At 43.6% G+C, this 23,073-nt stretch overlaps 1 protein-coding gene across 1 annotated transcript in view; it reads right to left on the reverse strand.

Moving 5' to 3' along the window:
• Window positions 1-23,073, reverse strand: part of CDHR3 (cadherin related family member 3) — a 66,590-nt gene that overhangs the window by 15,586 nt on the left and 27,931 nt on the right. Inside the window, exons 9-16 of the mRNA XM_048836348.2 lie at window positions 19,617-19,785; window positions 17,326-17,425; window positions 17,080-17,178; window positions 13,237-13,463; window positions 8,226-8,397; window positions 5,854-6,098; window positions 2,327-2,508; window positions 631-644 (exon numbers count right to left, since the gene is read on the reverse strand). Coding sequence (XP_048692305.2) covers window positions 631-644; window positions 2,327-2,508; window positions 5,854-6,098; window positions 8,226-8,397; window positions 13,237-13,463; window positions 17,080-17,178; window positions 17,326-17,425; window positions 19,617-19,785 — 1,208 coding nt within the window. The remainder of the gene's footprint in view (window positions 1-630; window positions 645-2,326; window positions 2,509-5,853; window positions 6,099-8,225; window positions 8,398-13,236; window positions 13,464-17,079; window positions 17,179-17,325; window positions 17,426-19,616; window positions 19,786-23,073) is intronic.

Genomic DNA, 23,073 nt, shown 5'->3' on the forward strand with positions numbered 1-23,073 from the left:
TAATGTAGAGTGCTGGTAAGGCTAGTTGGAAAATAATTAATAAATTCCTGCCCCACCATGCCAGAGCACTAGACATTTTCATAGATTTTTAAGACCAGAAGGGACCATTAGACCATCTATTGTGACTTGTATTGGCACAGGCCATATAATTTTACCCAGTTATCCCTGTATTGAGCTCAATGCATAGGTCAGTACATGGATTATGTATCTGAAAATGGAATTACAAATTTCTCTGACTAAGGCTACGTCTCCCCTACCAGCTCGGGGTGTGATTCCCAGCTTGCGTACACCTACTAGTGCTAGCTCTCATCTGAACTAGCATGCTAAAAATAGTTGCATAGCCATGGTAGCATGGGCAACAGCAGTAGCAACGCAAGCTCCCAGAGGTACAAAGTACAAACCCAGCTGATCCCCGGGAATACGCTCCCAGCACAGCAAGCCCATGCCACTGCTGCCACTCTCCATGTTACTACAGCTACAGTGCTACTTTCAGCACGCTAACTCAGATGAGAGCTAGCGTATGTGTACAGGAGCTGGGAATTACACCCCTAGCTGCTAGTGGAGATGCAGCTTAGTAAGTGGTGCGCTTGTTCTTAAGAAGTAATGAAAGCATTAAAAAAAGATACATACCTGGTGTGGTTTTCCTATAATAAAAATATAAAGTCATCAATATAGTAAAATATGCAATACCTATGCCTACAAAAATATCATGTTCCAGTTCTAGCCCTAAGAAATCCTGTTCTTTTTTGATTTGGCAAACAGGATATTTTCTTGTGTTTGACCTTTTTCGGTTTGTTTAGTTTGGGCATGTTTGTTCTGCTGCGCCTCAGCATTATTAACTACTGCTATTGAGCTACCAGAAGCAGTAAAACAGCCCTGAATATTGTTTTTGCGACTCCCAAAAGAATGGCTGTATATATATTTTTTAATCTTATCAGTAAGAGCATGGTGGAGTTATACAACCCCCCAAAATTATACTTTAAAAAAACTACACTCCCCATCCAATACTAGGGCTGAGCTAATATCTTTTAAAATATTTGAAAGGTTTAAAATGTGACTTGAAAATATCAAGATTGCTTTTTAACAGGAGATCATGAGTCTCGACGAATCATTGTCACCAATTAATAAATAATAACAATAGCCATATTATATGCCACTGTATCCATTTGTCATTTCTACCACACGTTGCTAAACTCCTTGCACACACCTCTAGAATAGTAACAATATCTCGCAGCTCATATGTTATCTCTAAGGCTGCGGGTCAGTCATGGAAGTCAGGTATTGCGTGACTTTCCGTGTCTGAGGACCTACTGAGGCAACCCCTGGGCCAGCAGCAGCAGTAGTGTGGGAGGGGGCCTCAGGGCTGGGGCAGGAGATTGGGATGTGGGGAGGTGCTTACCTAGTGGGGGAGGCTCCCTGGAAACAGCTGGGACGACCCTGCAACTCCTGACTAAGGCGGGAGGGCCAGGGGGCTCTGTGGGCTGTCCCTGCTTGCAGGCACCACCCCCGCAGTTCCCATTGGTTGCGGTTCCCGGCCAATGGGAGCTACAGATCCAAAGCTCGGCAGGGGTAGTGTGCGGTGACCCCCTGGCCTCTAGGAGCTGCAGGGACACGGGGAGCCAGGTAGGGACCCTATCAGCCCTGCCAACTGCCAAACCCCCCTCACCCCCCAGCACCAGCGCGGGTCCCGGGCTGCGTGCCAGCACCCGCCCCCCACCCCTCCCCCAGCACCAGCACAGGTCAAGGGCCAGCACCCGCAGCACCCCCAGACTCCCCACCCCCACCCCAAGCACCCACAGGCCCCAGGCCAAGTTTTAGTTTTGGGTAATAGTACAAGTCACAGACAGGTCACGGGCCGTGAATTTTTGTTTACTGCCCATGACCTGTCCGTGACTTTTACTGAAAGTACCCATGACTAAAACATAGCCTAAGTTATCTCTCATTCTGAAAGATTTGAGCACAATTGGGCCATGATCCTGATTGGGACTTCTGGTGGTAACAATAAACATTTAGTAATTACGATTATTATTATTTCTGCTAGTGATGTTCAGCTAAAGCATTTGCTAAAGTATCAGTAAATCCACCAAGGGTTTCTATGTCATTTTGATTTGACTATCTCTTTAAAGAATCAACATCTTATTCCAACAACTATTAAAAGTTTATTACAGCAAATGACACATTGCTCTAAAATATTCAAAGTATAAATTCCATTAACTCTCAGAGTTTCAAGTTGTCTTTATAAGTAGTGGATATTTCTCAATAGTAATAACAAACTCACTATTTCTCAAGGAAACTAGTGTTTATGTTCTTTTTTTTGGTTACTTACAGTGCTCTTTTATTTGCTTTGGGTTTTGGTGGACAGTAGGTACGGATATATTTTGCCAGCAGGAAGGATAGGTATCCAAGCAGTCCAAGCAGTAGCATGCTGCCAACAGAAATGAGGAACGGCACATACCAAGCTGATTCAGAATAAATATTTTCTGTTCTGATCAGAAGTGTAATGGCAAGCTTTGAAAAAAAATAAAACAGAAAAGATTCTTAAATGCTGCAAACTGAATTTTGTTGACAACTAGTGTAGAAAGTATGTTTCTGATTGTGCTCCTGTATTTTATAGTAAAACATGCATACGTGTGTTTAAAAACTTTGGATTGCCTTAGGGTATGTCTACACTGCACTCAGGAGGTGTGACTGCAGCATGTGTAGGCATATCCTAGCTAACCTTGAGGCTAGCTTGAGTAACAATATCAGTGTGGCTGCAGCAGCAGGGATGGTGGCACAGCCCCTAGCCATTTAAATATGTACCCAGAGTCCTGGGCGGGGTGGTACTCAAGAAGGTAGCCTATCTTAGACTGCTGCCTCCTCCACTGAGATTGTTACTTGAGCTAGGTTTGATCTAGCTAGATCAAAGCTAGCTCAGGTATGTTTACCCATGCTGCAATCCCATCTCCCGACTGCAGTGAAGATATACCCTTAGACAACGAGAACTTTCTACCTCACTATCTTAGTATATGGAAGTACAGGAAATGCTGCCCAGTGTTGAGGTAATAGTTTCTAGTTATCTAAGGCAAAACTGGAAAGTTTTAAAGCACTACCATTGTATGCAGTTCAATGCCAATGTAGTAGGAATACTGTTACATAAAAATAGGTGAAACCCCAAATTCTCATGTGACCTTCCTTAGCTCTAGAAAAAAGCCTAAACACAAAGTTGTGAGCTATATCGGAGGTCCCCCCAAATGAGAGGTATTCAGAAACAGAGTTTTGATTTGGCCCATTATTAAGGAGTTAACAGATCCATTGTTAAGGTTGTATTTTGAAACGGGCATAACATGGAGCATAAATTATTGTTTTTTCTCTACTGCGGAGTCCTTTCTGTGTGAAATTTTACACTATTCATTTTCATTGCCTTTGAGTTTCCTATATAGTTTTCATTCAATTTTTGATTGCTTTCTGCACTAAATTCATCAGGGTTTCTGGCTATTCCTTATTGCTGGGAGGCTAGTAGCGTGAGGGAAGCAGAATTGGGGTTGTGATAGGTGATCTGTGGTGCGTGGTAGTTTGTGGTAATAGTAAAGTGTGTGGCTGTGGGAGAAGGGGTAGAGAGTAAGTACCGGTAAGCAGTTTAACATCTGATTTCTATAGTTTGGTGGGTGTGGAAATCTTAACTCATTCACTACAGGGTATTTTTGTATATTACTAGAGATAGGAGTCAGTTAGGAAGTTTGGATCCAGGCATTTTCAAAGCAAAGCTCTTGTGATTTCAAACATTCCATGTGTGAGATTCTGGGTTTCTGATCCAGGCCTGTGTCTACTTGGCTCATCTGTGGGTTTACTAAGGGCACAGCATGTAAGATTCCACTCCCTCGTCCACCCTCTGCAACCTCCCCACATCTTGGTTCAGGTGCGCTGGGGAGAGTAGGGACTGATGCCAGCAAGCAGGGGGGCAGAGAGGGGTGAAGAATGGGGGAGACCCGTGGCTGCACACCCCTCTTTTTTAAAACACCAGCCAGTAGAGCTGACATGGCACAGGATGACAGAAGCAAACTGCATCTGGTAAAGTGCTGGCACAAATTGCCTTCCTCTGAGGGAAGTGATGGAGACAGGGAAAGAATTGTGACTCTGAACCACAGTTCTTCCTGAGGTGGCTCAGCTATGGACCATCCCATATATACAAAGGTGGATTAAGGTTTCCCTGGGCCAGAGTAAGTGAGGGGGCCCCTAGGCATCCCTTCTGTCTGCAGCCCCACCTGCAGCCCCACCCTTTTTTGCCCCTTCCCTGGGACCACACCCCTGTTCCACCCAGGGTCCCCCCCATTCCGCCAGTCCCACAACCCATTTGCTCTTTTCTGCCCTGCCCCCACGGTGGCCCCAAGATGGGAGAAGCTCTGTCCCTGTGACACAGCCCCAGGCTGCAGCAGGGAGTGAGAGCTCCCAGGAGCGCAGTAGGGGTCTGGGTGCTGGGGCTTCCCCTATCACCTCCCATGCTTCTGGGGGGGGGGAACAGGGTCGGGGTGCTGGGGCTTCTCTCGCCTGGTGTTTCTGCCGGAGAGCAGGGTCAGGCACAGGTGCTCCCCCTGCCGTCCCATGACTTCTTCCAGAGATGGAATCAGGATACTGAGGGGGCTTCCCCTGTCCCTGGCTTCTGCCAGGATGGGGGTGGGGCACTGCAGGGTTTTCCCCCATCCCGCGGCTTCTGCCAGGGACAGGGTCAAGGTGTGGGGGGGTGCTGTGGGGTTTCCCCTGTCCCGCAGCTTCTACCAGGGACGCAGTCTGAGGACCTGGGGGTGGGCTTCCCCTATCCTGTAGCTTCTGTCAGGGATGGGGTTGGGGATGCTGGGCGGGGCTTCCCCCGCCCCACCCGCCAGGTGGCTGAAGCCAGGGCCCCCCAGTTGGCCTGGGCCCCGTGGGCCCAGTGGCTAAACTCCCACTGCATATGTAGGGCATTGACCAAAGGCTCCATCCCACACTTAGCGTTTCTTTGCAACTTTGTGTGTTTGAAACAGAAGAAACATTGGATGAGGGTGAGTGGGATATGCGAGAGGTGTAGACAGTACCTGGGTGTAATATTTGGGTGACCCAAGTGATGGAGAAATATCCCTTCTGGCTGTTTGAAAGCTAGTTTTGTGCTACCTTTTTTCGATCTTCACACACAAAGATTAATCTGTGTATTAATTAATTTGTGTATTCCATCATTAGAGAAACATACAGATGTGTGAGTCAGCCAAAGCAGTGTATAGCTAGGAACCAAAAACCAGTCTCTGAGAAATGCATGAAGAAAAGTTAATATCCCAGGCAAAGGTTAACTCCTGCTCTCTCCTTATCAATGCAGCTGCCAACGTCTATAACTTCTCAATTGTCTGCTCTAACAGTCTCCCCATGGTAGGCTCCAAGGCTCAGGCAGGGCCCATCTGTTTTCTCAGGCTTTCAGGGAGAGTGGGAGTTAGAGGGGATGGCATGTAGAGTATGTTGCAGAATGGGGTATTTTTAATCAATTATTTTATTATGGCTTGATATTTTGACAAGGGGATAGGCTTTGCGATGCTTTCTTGTATTGGCTATGATCTTAGGTGATGGCAGGGTACCTGGACCTTTGGGTAGGTGCCTTTTTTGTTGTAGAAAGTTAAATAAACATTATGGGTTTGTATATGGGTCCAATCCTGCAAGACACTGAGCTCCCTGTCTCCCACTGACTTCACTGTAAGCGGAAGATGCTTACCCTTGGCTAGGATTGGGCCCACAGTAATTCTTGTGTTCTTTTGAGTGCACTTACCCTCCGTTGTTTTAATTGTCCCACACAGATCCCCCATGCAACAGCCACAGAATTAAGTTGAAGATTCAGAATTTCAGTGAACTTACTGTAGTAGTGATGGTAGTAGTTGGGTTTGGGATAACTTTGATGCTTAATGTCACTGTCCCAGTTTCGATGAGGGCTGTAGCTCTGTTCGAACTTGACAGCAAATTGTCATCTGTTATATAGACGCGCAGTCTGTAGTCCCAGATTCTATCCAAACCACTGTCATAGTCAAATCTAGATGCAAGAATCAACTGAGAGATGTTGGAGCCAGCACTTGGTGAAAAAGTGAAATGATTATTCACGTTACCTAAAAGTAGAAGCAAAAAAATCCACATAAAACTAAGTTTGCGGATGACACTAAACTGGGAGGAGAGGTAGATATGCTGGAGGGTAGGGATAGGGTCCAGAGTGACCTAGACAAATTGGAGGATTGGGCCAAAAGAAATCTGATGAGGTTCAACAAGGACAAGTGCAGAGTCCTGCACTTAGGATGGAAGAATCCCATGCACCGCTACAGGCTGGGGACCAACTGGCTAAGCGGCAGTTCTGCAGAAAAGGACCTGGGGATTACAGTGGATGAGAAGCTGGATATGAGTCAACAGTGTGCCCTTGTAACCAAGAAGGCTAATGGCATATTTGGCTGCATTAGTAGGAGCACTGCCAGAAGATGGAGGGAAGTGATTATTCCCCTCTATTCGGCGCTGGGGAGGCCACATCTGGAGTGCTGCGTCCAGTTTTGGGCCCCCCATTACAGAAAGGATGTGGACAAATTGGAGAGAGTCCAGCAGAGGGCAATGAAAATGATTAGGGAGCTAGGGCACATGACTTATGAGGAGAGGCTAAGGGAACTGGGCTTATTTAGTCTGCAGAAGAGAAGAGTAGGGGGAAGGGGAGGATTTGATAGCAGCCTTCAACTACCTGAAAGGGGGTTTCCAAAGAGGATGGAGCTAGGCTGTTCTCAGTGGTGACAGATGACAGAACAAGGAGTAATGGTCTCAAGTTGCAGTGAGGGAGGTCTAGGCTGGATATTAGGAAAAACTATTTCACTAGGAGAGTGGTGAAGCACTGGAATTGGTTGCCTACGGAGGTGGTGGAATCTCCATCCTTAGAGGTTTTTAAGGCCCAGCTTGACAATGGGATGATTTAGATGGGGTTGGTCCTGTACTGAGTAGGGTGTTGGACTAGATGACTTCCTGAGGTGGCTTTAAGACATCTTTTTGTGCCCTCCCAATCCTGGGCTGTTCTGGGTCACCGGCTTAATTTAGGGCTTGTCTACACTTAAAACATTACAACAGCATAACTGCACCACTGTAGCACTTCAGCGTAGACACTACCTACGCTGATGGGAGGGATTCTTCCATCAGCATAGCTAATCCACTTCCCCGAGAGGTGGAATTCTTCCACTGGCTTAGCGCTGTCTACATAGGGACATAGGTTGTCTTAACTACGCCACTCAGGTTTGTGGATTTTTCACACTCCTGAGTGACGTAGTTCTGCTGATCTCATTTTCTAGTGTAGCCCAGGCCTTAAGCAGCATCCCTATGGCTGCACTATGGGTCTCAGCACTGCCTTGAATCTGTGGAGACCCACCAATTGACATGCCTCTTTCGCTCCCAGCTTCATCCCCTGCATGTCCCCTATACAAGGCTTTGTCCTCGGAAGATAGCCTTACCATTCTTTCCTCAGAGCCTGCACCAGGAGACCCCTCCCATGGCCAGGACCAGGGCTTTTAGAGCCCCTTTATGCTACTCTGAGCCTTTTATGTTGTATAAAGGGACTGGAGTGGGGGTGAGGCTCTCACCCTCTCTGCTTAAGATATTTGTCTGCATCACCTGTTTAATCATTACCCCATTCTCAGCTACTGCCTCAAAAGCAGAAGTTTTTCCTAAGTTCAAATAGCTCCCTTTTTGTGAAATGAGGCAACACCAAATGTCTCAGCACCTGGCTTATAATTGATTTTTGTGTCCAAGCACACGTTCTTACAAAGGGATTTTAATGAGTACAGCATGGAGTTAGGACACAAGTTTTGTCGAGCAGTTTGGAGCAGTGCCCCAAATTCCACTCTGTTACACTGATAGAAATCTGAAATCCTGGAACTTCATTAAGTCCACGGGGGTTTTTCCAGTGTACCTGTTATAATTGAAAGTACAACTTGTCCCTGTGTACAAGAGGAGTAGCAGTCTGGCTGGCTCCAGTGAGTCAATGTGAGTTTTGCCATTAATTTAAATGGAAGCTCTCACTAGCTAATCTTTAAGTTATTTCTAAAGTGCCTGTCTATCACCATCTTATTAAACCCTAGCCAATATCAGCATTAGCATGTAACATGTACTAGACTTTTTTGTTCACAAAATCAAATGGACTGTCTATATCCAAGCATTTTCCCCATGCACCAGGCATGTAACAATGACATTCAAGAGTCAAACAAGTGCAGTACCTGAATTAATGAAGTACCGGAAAGATCTGGGACTAGAATCGCGATCAACACACTCTATCCTGAAACCCTCAATGTTGGTCCCAACAGCTAGGTCTACCGGGATTGCCAATGAATAGGTATTGGCTGAACAAACTGGTTTTTCATCATTTACTTCAAGAACATTGATGGTTACCTGAAAGAGAGCCAGCTGATCAGGTGAGATTCTTCCAGTATGCTGTGCCAGAATATTACCAGCTCTAGTAGCTGGTAGGATTTGTTCTTCATTCTTTTTATTGACAGTAGTTAAACAAGAGTGGCAGGGAAGGTCCATTAATTTAGTTTTTGCCTTGGACATGTTAAAGTTCAAGAGATTATGAACTCATGTTGCGACCGATGTTTCTTTAGAACTCAGATTCATTAAGGCAATTATGTTCTAACATTGAACTTTCTTTTATGTGGGACTTCTGATTTTTTTGAATTGCCTAAAGTATGTCATAGTCAGAATGGAAAATAATACTTTACACTTAATAGATCTAGCCAGTCAAGGTTCTCAAAGTGCTTCACAAATGTTAATTAAGCTTCCTGACATTTAATAATAATTCAGCGACTGAGGTTTTAAGGCCTGGTTTGACAAAGCCCTGGCTGGGATGATTTAGTTGGGGTTGGCCCTGCTTTGAGCAGGGGGTTGGACTAGATCAGTGGTTCTCAAAGCTGGTCCACCGCTTGTTCAGGGAAAGCCCCTAGCAGGCCGGACCGATTTGTTTACCTTCCGCGTCTGCAGGTTCAGCCGATTGTGGCTCCCACTGGCCGCTCCTGGTTCGCTCCAGGCCAATGGGGACTGCAGGAAGCAGCACGGGCCAAGGGACGTGCTGGCCCTCCCTTCCTGAGGTCTCTTCCAACCCTAATCTTCTATGATCCTATGACTGTTCTATGCATGAAGGGAGCCCTTCTCATGTAGATCTACCCTTCCCCATGTGGAGATGAGGGGCAGTGAGAAAGTAAACATTCTCCCCCCAACACTCCTTGTTCCTTCACCAAGCAGTTATTGGCTGGAATGGAAAATTGGGTCTAAATTCTTGGAGATAATACAATTTTTTTGAATAGCAAAATCAAATGTAATGCAAAAATGGGGTAAAGAGAGATGTTAACCACTGAAGGAAAGAGTTTATATGCACAGAAGTTTGGTGTTCTCTGAAACATATAAGGAATGAATGTAAGTTTATGTATACACTTAAAGCAGTGTGTACAGTACACAGGGCCATCCTTAAGCATACACAACATACGCAGCTGCGTAAGGCACCTGAAAATTTGGGGCACCACTGGGTCTTTGTGTCCACCCCCCTGGCTTTCCTATCCCTGTTCTGACTCTTTCTGCAGGCTCCCACAGCTGGCTGCTGCAGCCTGGTGAGTCTTCCTCGGGAGGGGATCTAGTATTTAAAAGGTTTCAGAGTAACAGCCGTGTTAGTCTGTATTCGCAAAAAGAAAACGAGTACTTGTGGCACCTTAGAGACTAACCAATTTATTTGAGCATAAGCTTTCATGAGCTACAGCTCACTTCATCGGATGCATACTGTGGAAAGTATAGAAGATCTTTTTATACACACAAAGCATGAAAAAATGGGTGTTTACCACGACAAAAGGTTTTCTCTCCCCCCACCCCACTCTCCTGCTGGTAATAGCTTATCTAAAGTGATCACTCTCCTTACAATGTGTATGATAATCAAGGTGGGCCATTTCCAGCACAAATCCAGGGTTTAAACAAGAACGTCGGGGGGGACATGAGGGGAAATAGGCTTGAATAGAGACTGGGAGTGGCTAAGTCATTATGCAAGGTAACCTAAGTTAATTGTATCCAATTTGCAAATGAATTCCAATTCAACAGTCTCTCCCTGGAGTCTGGTTTTGAAGTTTTTTTGTTTGTAATATCGCAACTTTCATGTCTGTAATCGCGTGACCAGAGAGATTGAAGTGTTCTCTGACTGGTTTCTGAATGTTATAATTCTTGACATCTGATTTGTGTCCATTTATTCTTTTACGTAGAGACTGTCCAGTTTGACCAATGTACATGGCAGAGGGGCATTGCTGGCACATGATGGCATATATCACATCGGCGGATGTGCAGGTGAACAAGCCTCTGATAGTGTGGCTGATGTTATTAGGCCCTGTGATGGTGTCCCCTGAATAGATATGTGGGCACAGTTGGCAACGGGCTTTGTTGCAAGGATAGGTTCCTGGGTTAGTGGTTCTGTTGTGTGGTATGTGGTTGCTGGTGAGTATTTGTTTCAGGCTGGGGGGCTGTCTGTAAGCAAGGACTGGCCTGTCTCCCAAGATTTGTGAGAGTGTTGGGTCATCCTTCAGGATAGGTTGTAGATCCTTAATAATGCGTTGGAGCAGTTTTAGTTGGGGGCTGAAGGTGACGGCTAGTGGCGTTCTGTTATTTTCTTGTTAGGCCTGTCCTGTAGTAGGCGACTTCTGGGAACTCTTCTGGCTCTATCAATCTGGGGTGGGGTGGGGGGAGAGAAAACCTTTTGTAGTGGTAAACACCCATTTTTTCATGCTTTGTGTGTATAAAAAGATCTTCTATACTTTCCACAGTATGCATCTGATGAAGTGAGCTGTAGCTCACGAAAGCTTATGCTCAAATAAATTGGTTAGTCTCTAAGGTGCCACAAGTACTCCTTTCACTTTTAGTATTTAAAAGTGAAAAAGCCTCCAGCCTGCCAGACCTATTAGCACAACGCTGAAACTGTTAAAGAGCCATTCAAAGGGTAATGAAGTCATTTAACAGGCATTTGCCAAACCCCAGGTATATACTGCCAGTTTCTGAATTTACTGACAAAAAACAGTTGTGCATTGCTGTAATATTTAGTCAGAACATGTCAGTCTACAGGACCTTAGTTTAAAATTTGCTTTAAAATATTTCATTAGTGAGTTAGTGAAGATTATAAAATCACATCTCTAAAAAATCCTTGCATAGATTTTTAGATGCACAATCATCTTTAGCCTTAAACACTTGGCTCTTCAGACATATAGTTTTTTAAATAAATCCTTCAAAAGACCACCCTTATCTAAAATACACATTTTAATTACTAAAGTAAAAAAAAACTTGCTTGGAAAGTCTCTGTCCTTCCCTTTCTCCCATCACACCTGCCCCCTCCAATTGAAGAGAGCCCTTAAAGGCAGAACACCCCTTTCCTTCCAGATAGGGAAACTCTTTGTCCAGTTTTCTTTACTTCTGACTATCTAATGAACTAGTTTTAAGAGAACCCTCCAACAAAACCTTAGTAAGATATAAAATCCTTTGTTATGCCTAAAATCTTTGGAAACTTTAAAAAAAAAAAGTTGGTGAAATTTCATAAACATTGTCTATTGTTATGGAGATCACACAAAGTAAATTAGTGTTCCCTTTTTCTAAAAGCAATGAACATTGTTATGAACACCCTAAACCTTTGTGACTGATTAATTTAAAATAATGTCTTTGTTTCAGTGAGTTAAATATGTAGTAATCTAGAACGATTACTTTACGAAGGCTTAAGAGTACATTTAAAATATAAAATCAGCTTAGAAATACTGATTAAGAAAATGTAAAACGCAGAAGAGCTGCATCATGTATTTCGTAATAATGTTGTATTCAGCAAGACAGCTGACTCACCCTTACTACAAAGTTTTTGCAAATAAATGTCTGACAAACTTCAGGGCCTATCAAAAAACCTGTGACTGACATTTTTTATTCCCAAATTTAGCGCTTTTAATTAGGTACCTTCTGCATGTCCATCCTGCGTGAGGGAGAGGGTACGGGGGTCTCTGTGGGGAACTGTGATTCTCCGCCACCGTGAGGCAGGCCGGGCGTCTTGTTATCCTTTGCTGTCTCATCCCGCCCCCACCTCCCACTGCCGGGCTGCAAGCTCAGGCTGCCATTGGGCATAGGGGCACCAGTTTAATAATACTATGTAGGGCCCCATAAATCCTAAGAAGAAAAGGAGGACTTGTGGCATCTTAGAGACTAATAAATTTATTTGAGCATAAGCTTTCATGAGCTACAGTTCACTTCATTGGATGCATGTAGTGAAGTGGGCTGTAGTTCACGAAAGCTTATGCTCAAATAAATTTATTAGTCTCTAAGGTGCCACAAGTCCTCCTTTTCTTTTTACGGATACAGACTAACATGGCTGCTACTCTGAAATAAATCCTAAGGACGGCCCTGACAATACAGGTATTACACATGCAGGTATACGCCACAGTGACAGGCAGGCTGCATCCATACTTGTCACTGTGCTGTGTAGCCACATGTGGCAGTGAAAGGTTCCAGCAGTGAGGAAAGGCTCCAGCAGCTCCCCACTGCCAGAGTTTTTCACTGCATCCAGGAATGGCTCTGGAAGGTGGGAGACAGCAGAGAGAGGCGCTGGCAGCAGGAAACTGCTGGAGCCTTTCCCCACTGCTGCAGCCTTTCACTGTGGTGGGGAAAGGCTCCTGCAGCGGGGAGACAACAGGACACTATGCTGCTAAAAATAGCAGTGTAGACATGGGAGGCTTTGCTTGGCCATGTAGGGTGTATAGCCTAGATATCAGGAGTGCTGGGCACTCTACTCCCCTCACTTAAGCTGTGCCTCACTGTCTACACAGCTATTTATACCCGTGCTAGCTGGGTGTGCAGTATCTGTTCTCAACGTGCTGCTGTAAGTGTAGGCATGCACTTTATGGCCTTTGTGGATACACAGAAAGCTCTCTCGCTGCCCACCAAAAATATCAAGGATGAATAACAGGCAGATAAAAGAAAGTGTTTAAAGGAAAAAACAACAAATAAAAATGTTTTTTGTTTTGTTTTTGTTTTTTAATGCCAGGACTCCCTACTCACTCCCATTGTATCCTCCCTTTGTGTGAAATTCAGCTCTGTGTAGAGAGCCGGCCCACAGCCTTAATATCACTTCAGTGGGAGTCGAGTGGTGCATAGGTCTTGGGATGACCGTGGACATAGGCTAAGTTTTGCCTCAGGTGGGGGTGACATTTGCAAAAGTAGTATAGTTTTACTCACGGACACTGTAGCAAGCTTCTCTGCGTCAGAAGCTTGCACTGTGAGAATGTACTTCTGTGTTGTTTCATAGTCTAGTGTAGCTATAATCTCCAGATTTCCTTCATTTGGGTCGATCCAAAATATATTTGTGTAAGAAAGGGTACCTCCTCCAGCTACAATGGAATATGTGATTCCAGTAAACGGTAAATCCTTGTCTGTTGCACTCACTTTTCCAATGCTGGATCCAGCTGAAAAGAAGAGTCATGTTATCTTAACGTTTACAAAAATTACATACAAAATGAAATGTACAGACTATAAGGCTCCTCCTAAGTGAGTTTCTTAGTTCAAATGATGTAGGCAGATTTTATTGTAACTCTAATTTAGGACTTGTCTACACAAGTAGTTATTCCAGTATAGTCATTCCAGATTAACTCCTGGTGTGGATGTTGTTGTTCCAGAATAATAGTCCCTTATTCCAAATTAGCTTAATCCATTTCCAAAGGTATTCTTATTCTGGTATGAGTGTGTCCACACCAGGACTTAATCAGGAATAGATGCTGTGCTTGAAGTTCATACACTACCTTAATCTGAATTAACTTCTCAGTATAAACAAGCCCTCAATATTTGTTTTTTCTTTTTTTTTTAAACCAACCCCTGCTTCCCCCCCCCCACAAAAAAAAAAGAGGAGGGGGAAGAAATCCAAAAGTTTCCCATATTTTGGCTGTCAGTTTCCCCATATATATGATTTTTCATATGTGATGCTAGAGTGACTTCTGTGTAGGAGTTAATTTCACCCTAAATGCATATTTAAATAACCAGCTTCTTATGAACTATAGGCTAAATGCCCAAAGTGAAGCAGGGAGGGGAGGTTGAGGAGCTGTTGTCACTGAGGCCATTAGCATTTCATTTATTTCTCCTCCTGGCTCTGTGAATTCCAGCCCTGCTGCAGATTGCTAGCTCCTAGTTGGTGTGACAGCCAGCATGCTTTCTGCCAGCACTACCCCATCCCCAGAATCCTGTTAGAGCCCACATCTGTATTTTCTCCAAAAATGTGTGCTGTTTTGCAAAGGGTTTTTAAAGCAACAGTATTTAAAGGTTTACATTAACACTTGTTTAACTCCTATAAGCATTCTGCAGAATCCAGCAAAACTCTGGGATGGACACAGAGGTTTATAGTCACACATGTGTTTCAGAGATTTATTTAAATGATTACATTACAAAGGTCTGAATCACACAAGTGGGAGGAGGAAAACACATGCAAGACAGGAAACTCCATGAGGTTCCCCATATTGTGCATACAGAGAGGCAGTGTATGATGCCTAGCCTCACCCCTACACTATGGAACTAACAGATCTCTCAAAACCAAAGCATTCCTGATAGCTGCATGAATCTAGGGGAAACAGCTGAAGATCAGGGCCCTGGCCCTCTACATGGGGACCTATGCCTCCACGCTATGTCTCTGCTCTCCTTGATTCCCATCAGCAACTTGACATTTTAGCTCCTGCAGAAGCCATACTGACAGGGAATACTAGCCTGCCAAGCCACCAGAAAGTCCTCCTCTTCTGAGGAGACAGGAATTGAATCCACATCTCCTGAGTCCCAGTCCAGTGCCTTACCATTACACCATCCTTTGTTCTGCTGTTTTGCTTGAAAAGCATCGCTGAGCTCAAACAGGTACTTTCAAACCACACAAAGCTTGTAGAGTTTCAGAAGCAGCCTCAACACGTTGCCCCCTGAACGCAGGCCAGGATTTGGTAGGTATTGCAGGCCCAGTCATATCTTGCAATTTTGCTGTAGGCCTGCCATACCTCTTTCAAGTGATGGTTCTGTGCATTGTCTTTTGTCTACCTACAGTTGTGGCCATCTTCAGATGATATGACCCCCTCTCTGGCTGGGAAGAGGTTAATGACAGCCTGTGAGCTCAGTCAGCCCCACCCATTAAAACCTGCCAGAGGTGTCAAGCTTGAAGGGAGGAGTCAAAGAGGAAAAGCCCAGCTCAGTAGTGGCTGACCAGGAGAAGGAATGGATCTCTTGTGCTAGGCCCTTAAAGGAAGGCCTGGTTGAGACCAGAGGAAACCTAGAAGCTGCCTGGAGGAAGCCTGGGCTGGTACCCAGGGCCGGTACCCAGGGCCTATCCAGAGCCTCCTAGATACCAGAGTCTCCCAGGGTAGATAGGGACCTTTCAATTTGCTTTGTTCCTTGTAACTGATCTGAGTCACAAGAAGTAGACCAGGCCTTCCTTGAGAGGTCCACATCTCCTTCAGAGCTCTTTCCTCTTTTAACTCCTCCCTCCCGGCTTGGCAACTCTCACAGATGTAACAGCACAGGGCTGACAGAGCCCATAGACTCTCATCAACTCCTTCCCAGCCTGGAGCAGCTGTCAGTAGGGGATACCAGAAGAGAAGACCCTGCTGCACAAGCTCAGCTAGGAGGGGGTACGCTGGTGGTGAGCTACCGTTCTGCTTTACTGTATATTTAGCTGATGGGTAATGTGTGTCTCAATGCTGTTAGAAAAAATATCAGGTTTCACAGTCCCAATATGTGGGTCATTTTTAAAAATTCAATATGGTGGTGGGGAGGGAGGGAACCACTACAGTGCGTGGTAGAAGAGTGGATTTTAATAAAGACTATCGCTTCTGTTTTGGGGGTGAGTTTTCACTTTTATGTTTTTGCTGCCTCCAATTTAAGCTTTGTTTAATGACATGTTATAATAGAAAAGTTCCACAGCCAGTGCAAATTGGCTAATGAAACTGTGCTGTGTGAACTAGAAAAAACCTGGCCCTTTAAACCCAGTGAAAATGCCTGCAAAAGACTGTAACTTCCATCTTTTACCCCCTCCTTCCAAAAAATCCCCCGAATTCCTGATGGAATTCTGTCTGTTCCTCTCAATTACCGTACACTCCAAGTAAAAAGATTTTAAAAGCTTGAGTTAAATGCAGCTGCAGGTAAGGGACATTGTAAACACACAGGGGGCAGGCACCCTACACAGAGGAAGAAAACACTGCTAACGCTGCAAAGAAGTTGCTTAGGAATAACTGCAGAACAAAAGGTGGTGTTAGAGCAGAGAGCAAGCTGGAAGGTCTGGGGAGCTGGGAGAAGTGGAAAAGGCAGTGGGCAGCAACAGGGGAGGCTGAGGCAGGCCATGTAAAAGATGTGCGAAAACTTCTCAGACAGCATGAGTGGAAAAACTCATGCTTGAAAGGTTTTTGCCAAATTGTTTAACCTGCAGATTTTTTCTATTGCAAAAGTAGGTTCCTCACAACAAATGCGTTTTCCCCCACCCCCAAGCGAGTGCAAGTCTAACTCTGTTTCCTTGTATATACCACTCTACTAGGCAGGAGTGGATAGTCTTATGCTTAAAGTATTGCCCTGGGATTCAGGGGCATGGTGACACACCCACTACAACAGAGGCTTCAAGGGGTCCTCAGAAGGCAGCTTTATGGCTGTTATTCACAGTGCCAGAGACAAGGGAATCATCCCTTAGCTGAACCAAGGCTTTTTGGATCCATTTATGCTCTTTTACGTAGTGTAAAGTGGCCAGAGTGGGAGTGAGGATCTTGCCCAAGAGAGGTGTATTCAGTTCTTGGTTCTACCACAGAATTGCTATGTAACCTTTGGCAAGTCACTTAATCTTTCTCCCCGATTTGTTAAAGGGGATATAAAAATACTTCCTTTCTCCCACCCTTTGCCTGTTTTGTCTATTTACAATGTAAACCCTGTACTTTGAGGTTGTGCAGTGGGGTCCTGATCTTGGCTGGGGCTTTGAGGCACTATTGTAATACAAACTAATATATTTTTGCTCCAAGATGATTATTTTACACTGTAACAACCTTACACCTGTAGGACAGCCTTTACTTACTGTACCTCGGGTAATTTCTGAAACATTGAATACATATGATGGGTTATTGAAGCCTGGGAAGAATTCATTCACTGGAATTATTTTGATGTAAATGTAGATATTATCTGGAAACACAATGGAAGATTAACTAATGGTTAAGTATGGCTATGAAAACATCTGTTGAACATAAACATATTTTGAATAACATTCCTTCTTCTATGCAGTAACAGCATAGGAAAAAAATCTCAAAGAAGAATAAAAGGGATACTTGCTAGTATAGTAAGGCTGGGCAATATCTTGCACCACAGCTGTCAAAGTATATTCCTCAACTGCTAGATTATCTGGATTTTCGAAATCCAGACCTCCAATCAACTAGATTAAAAAAAGGAAACTGTATTTATGCCTTGTTACATAAAGTCACAGCACACACCAAGCAAATGATGATTTCCAGTGTTCTGTCCATGTGCTGGCTAAGTACATATATCACCGCCCTCTTTGAATTATACAAGCAATTAATAAATTACAGGACTGAATACACTCTCTGGTGGCTAGCTGTAATTCCTAACTTCACTACAGCCAAGAAGATTCATTCTCCTTTAGCTAAAGTTGTAGGTGGCCTGTGTTATATGTAGCTGAAAGTCTTGATCATTTTATCTTTTGAGTTCAAAGTGTGTGTAACCTGCTGGCTAAGTGTAACAAGTCCCTTATCTCATGGTTGGTCCATAAAGAGGAAAAAAGCCAACTACTACTACCACCACCACCACTTAACAATGTTGATCCCTTCGATCAGAGGTTCTGAACCAGGGGCCTGGGGCCTCCTGGGGGGGACCATGAGCAAGTTTCAGGGGGTCCTCCAAAATAAACCAGAGAGTAAGGCTGGCATTAGGCTCCCTGGGACCCAGAGCAGAAAGCCAAAGCCCAAGCCCCACCGTGCAGGGCTGAAGTCAAAGCCCAAGCAATTTAGCTTTGCAGGGCCCCAGGCAATTGCCCTGCTTGCTACCCCCTAATGCCGGCCCTGGTTTTTAATCTACTGGATATGCTGAAAAACAGTTGCTGTGGCATAGGTTGGCCATGGAGTTTATATAGCATGTTGGAGGAGCCTCAGAAAGAAAAAGGGTGAGAACCCCTGCTTTAGATCATGGGGTGTAGGCCTATGCTTAAGGTCTCAGGTTCAGTCACTGATGATAATCCCTGAGGAGAGTTGTTACAAAGTGGTTGCCCAAATGGGGAATTAAAACCCAGTCTCTTGCATTGTGCCATCCTTTGTAGCACCCATACTGGGGTTGTCAGCACTAAAGCTCAAGTCTCTACCATTTGAGTTAAAATAGTAACTCCTTCAGCCGGTAGCAGTAGTAGGCTCTTATCCTCTATGAAATAGCCAATGGAGGGGAAATGGCACAGTTAGCCAGCATGTTACATTATACAGCCAGGGTGAGCAGAGGAGATTAGGACCATAAATTCCTGTGTTGTCATGCAAATGTTTCTTAGCCTTGTAGATGAGGAAGTAGTTTGCTGTACATCAACATCCATCATGCTTCTGCAATGTTCTCCTCTTTTGAATGGTATATCTAGGTGTTTGCTGGTTTGTGTATCTGCACAGTTTTTATCCACAAAACAACCAACATTACACATGCCAAGCAATGGGATAGAGTTCTTGTAACTGCAGATCTGACTGATATCAGCACAAGGAATCCATTGTTCTGTCATGTGAAATAAACAAGTGCAAATCCCAACGTGCATTTGTATGAACTGACCACCTTCACAGGTTTCAGAGTAGCAGCCGTGTTAGTCTGTATCCGCAAAAAGAAAAGGAGGACTTGTGGCACCTTAGAGACTAACAAAGGTATTTGAGCATAAGCTTTCGTGAGCTACAGCTCACTTCATCGGATGCATGCAGTGGAAAATACAGTGGGGAGATTTTATATACACAGAGAACGTGAAACAGTGGGTGTTACCATACACACTGTAACAAGAGTGATCAGGTAGCTCTACAATTCTTATCAGTGGAGTCAAGAGGCGGTTTTGAGTTTGAGATTTCTATGGTATGTCAATCTTTCTTCTGAATAGCCAAGATCTCATATAGTATTTTACAAACACTTGTGTGAATTGGGATTAGTCTGGCACTGTTTAAATTGCTGAGACCTGCCCCTGGTTGCTCGTGTTATACTTCCATATCAATGTTAAACAATCAATGTCAATATAGTGCTTTGAAACTCATTCCTATGTGCCCCCACACTGCTTAGAAAGGAGATTTCAAACAAGTCTATGGCTTTGTTTATTTTTCCCCAGTTTTAACCATTCTTTCAGATTTTAGAATAAAGAGCAATTGTGCATCATGATCTCTAGACTCCATAAAGAACATTCTCTCTCTCACACACACACACACGCACACACAATCATGCGTGCATTTCATCAACAGTTTCAATAGACTTCACCCTAGCCCAATGTGAATAACAATTTTTCCTGAAAGGATAATGAATGTAGAGTATTAGAAGACACCTTAATTAGATTTAAGAAACTGCCATCTTAATTGAGACTTCCTAAAACAAAACAATTAACTAACCACAATTTTTCCAGAGCCAGATGGATTCAGTGTAAATTTGTTACTTCCAAGTCCGGACAGTCCAGTGAAGTTAAATTCATTATTTGGTGGTTCAACATCTATATCCTGGCAGTGATCTCGTAGGTCAAGGAAGAGTGTCCCAGTGGTGGCTGTTTCAGATACCTCAAGTCTGTCAAAAAGAAATGTTTCCCATCATGCCTCTTTACAACATTCCTCTGAACAGCTTTTGAAGTGTACTGCATATTGACTTCCACATACTTTTCAAACCAAAATCCCAGATTCCAACACCCCAAACTTTAGGAGCAGAACTGGAATCTGATCTGTATTTTGTGGCTAACCCCTTTCTCTCTCTAATGGGCTGAACCAAAACCCTTAGACAGAACCCAAACCAAATGCTCAGAACACCCCTTAACTTTGGAACCAGCATCAGGATCTCAGTTTAATCCACCTCTAATTTCAAATGAGTATCTTTTAAAAATCTGCATTTCAGTACTCTATCTACATGCTGAGACATGCTACTTCATTTGCCCCTTAATTGATACTTGGCCTGGGTTTTTCTTCACTGAACAAAATACTTAAGTATATGCTTAATTTTACTCATGTGAGTAGTCCCATTGAAGTTGGTGTGGGACCAAAATCAATTAGACTACTTGCATGTTTAAAGTATATGTTTTTGTGCTTTGTTGTATCAGGGCCTATGAAGGCATAAGGTTACTTTCAAACACTGAAATTAGTTTTTATTCTTTATCTTTGAACAGCGTGTGATATATTTCCAACTAAACTACTTACAATAACCCATGATCTGTCAGCTGAATCTGATATACCTCAATCAAAGCAATTCTCATTCATCACATCAGATTTGCAGAACTGAAGAGTTATTTCCTCCATGAATGGAATAGTAGACAAACAAAGTTGGAATGAGTTCCAGATGTTCTGTTCTAATGGTTGTCATCTTGACAATTCCATCTTCTATTGATGAAAGGCTCTGATACCCATATTATAATGCAATGTCAAGAACCCGATCCAGAATTATTTTGCAGCTTTCTGCGGTTCTATTTCCCACAGTATCTCCTCCATCTCCCTACTTCCTTGTTGCTTGCAGGGATGGGATGGAATCATGACCACTCCAGTCATTTCACTCAATACTCCTTGAGCAGCCTTGTATATGTCAGGCAAGTTGGGAATAGCTTGTGCTTTGTCTGAGACATAGACTCCTGGGGATTTATTTACAGGATGTGGGGTTCTATCCTGAGAAGCAGGGACCTTGAAAAAAGACTTTGGGGTTATGGCAGATAATAACTGAACATGAGCTCCCAGTGTAATGCTATGGCTAAAAGAGTTAATGTGATCCTTGGATGCACAAATAGGGGAATCTTGACAAGGAATAGGATGAACCTCCGTATTTGGCACTGCTTTGACCACTACTGAACATGGTGTCCAGTTCTGGTGTCCACAATTCAAGAAGGATGTTGATAAATTGGGGAGGGTGCAGAGTAAAGACATGTGAATGACAAAAGGATTAGAAAACATTACAGTGATAAATGCTAGGAGCTCAATCTATTTAGGGTAACAAAGAGAAGGTTAAGGATGACTTGATGGCGTGGTAAGTACATACTTACATGGGGAACAAATATTTGACAATAGGTTCTTCAATGCAATGGCTGGAAGTTGAAGTTAGACAAATTCAGACTGAAAATAAGGTATAATTTTTTAACAGTCAAAGTAATTAACCATTGGAGTAGTTTACCAAGGGTCATGGTGGATTCTTCATCACTGACAATTTTAAAATCAAGACTGGATGTTTTTCTAAAGGACCTGCTCTAGTTCAAACAGGAATTATTTCAAGGAAGTTCTATGGCCCGTGTTATGTAGGAGGTTGGACTAGATGATCAAATGAGTCCCTTCTGGCCTTAGAATCAATGAAAAATATCCCAAAGAGCTACAGGTTAAGGATCATGATGCTTAAAAACACAGGAGAAGGAGATTCTTCATTACTACAGGCTTTCTTCCTAATTGGGTGCTTTGTGCCATCCTTGGAACCTAAAGTAAATTGTTCAGATCAATTTAATAATTTCTCAATTTAGAGAGAAACACTTTCCTGTCACTAAACTAATTTTGCTGGGCTGATTTCCCATCTCACTTAATGCTATTCTGTTTTTTTCAATATGCTTTAATTAGAGAGCTCTTCTCTCATTTCCTGAAGAATGAATAAATATCTAGGAGTTCAATCTAATCAGAAGTGACTGGTTTAAAGTGAGTTTCTTGCCTATCACTCTGATTCTGGGGTTTTTTTGTTTTGTTTTGTTTTTATTAAAACTGTATTGCAGTTTTTTAAAAACAAAGTGCTTAGGGCTCAACTCTGCTCTCAGTTACACCAATTTAATTCAAGGGTGACACCTCTGAAGTCAATTGAGTTAGACTGATATAAAACTGGACATGAGATCAGAACCAGGCCCTGGGATCCAACTCTGTAGTTCTTGTTCAATCACAGATCCCATTGACCCTCTCTGGAGTTTCACAAATAGATGGGTTACAGGACTGAGTCTTTTAAATGTGAATTGAAAAGATTTAACAAAAAATACATCCAATGAGCCTTACAACTGGAGCTGTGTGAATAACTGACTTTTCGGTTTCCTGGTAGTTCTGAAAAATTGTGGAATAAAATGCAGTTTGTATCAAACTGAAAAATTTCAGCAACTCAAAAATTTTAAGGAGTACTTGTGGCACCTTAGAGACTAACCAATTTATTTGAGCATGAGCTTTCGTGAACTACAGCTCACTTCATCGGATGCATACCGTGGAAACTGCAGCAGACTTTATATATACACAGAGAATATGAAACAATACCTCCTCCCACCCCACTGTCCTGCTGGTAATAGCTTATCTAAAGTGATCATCAGGTTGGGCCATTTCCAGCACAAATCCAGGTTTTCTCACCCTCCACCCCCCCACACAAATTCACTCTCCTGCTGGTGATAGCCCATCCAAAGTGACAACTCTTTACACAATGTGCATGAGAGTGAATTTGTGTGGGGGGGTGGAGGGTGAGAAAACCTGGATTTGTGCTGGAAATGGCCCAACCTGATGATCACTTTAGATAAGCTATTACCAGCAGGACAGTGGGGTGGGAGGAGGTATTGTTTCATATTCTCTGTGTATATATAAAGTCTGCTGCAGTTTCCACGGTATGCATCCGATGAAGTGAGCTGTAGCTCACGAAAGCTCATGCTCAAATAAATTGGTTAGTCTCTAAGGTGCCACAAGTACTCCTTTTCTTTTTGCGAATACAGACTAACACGGCTGTTACTCTGAAACCTGTCAAAAATTTTAGTGGCTGGGGGGGCGGTTGGTCCCATATCTCAATGAGTACCCTAATCACTGGGCTAAAGATTAAAAGGGAGCTTCCTCCTCCTACAGCAGTTTTGTGAATGGTGCCAAAGCCTTCTTGTCAATCCTG

Source organism: Caretta caretta, chromosome 1 (genome assembly GCF_965140235.1).
Source record: "Caretta caretta isolate rCarCar2 chromosome 1, rCarCar1.hap1, whole genome shotgun sequence".
Taxonomy (NCBI): Eukaryota; Metazoa; Chordata; order Testudines; family Cheloniidae; genus Caretta; species Caretta caretta.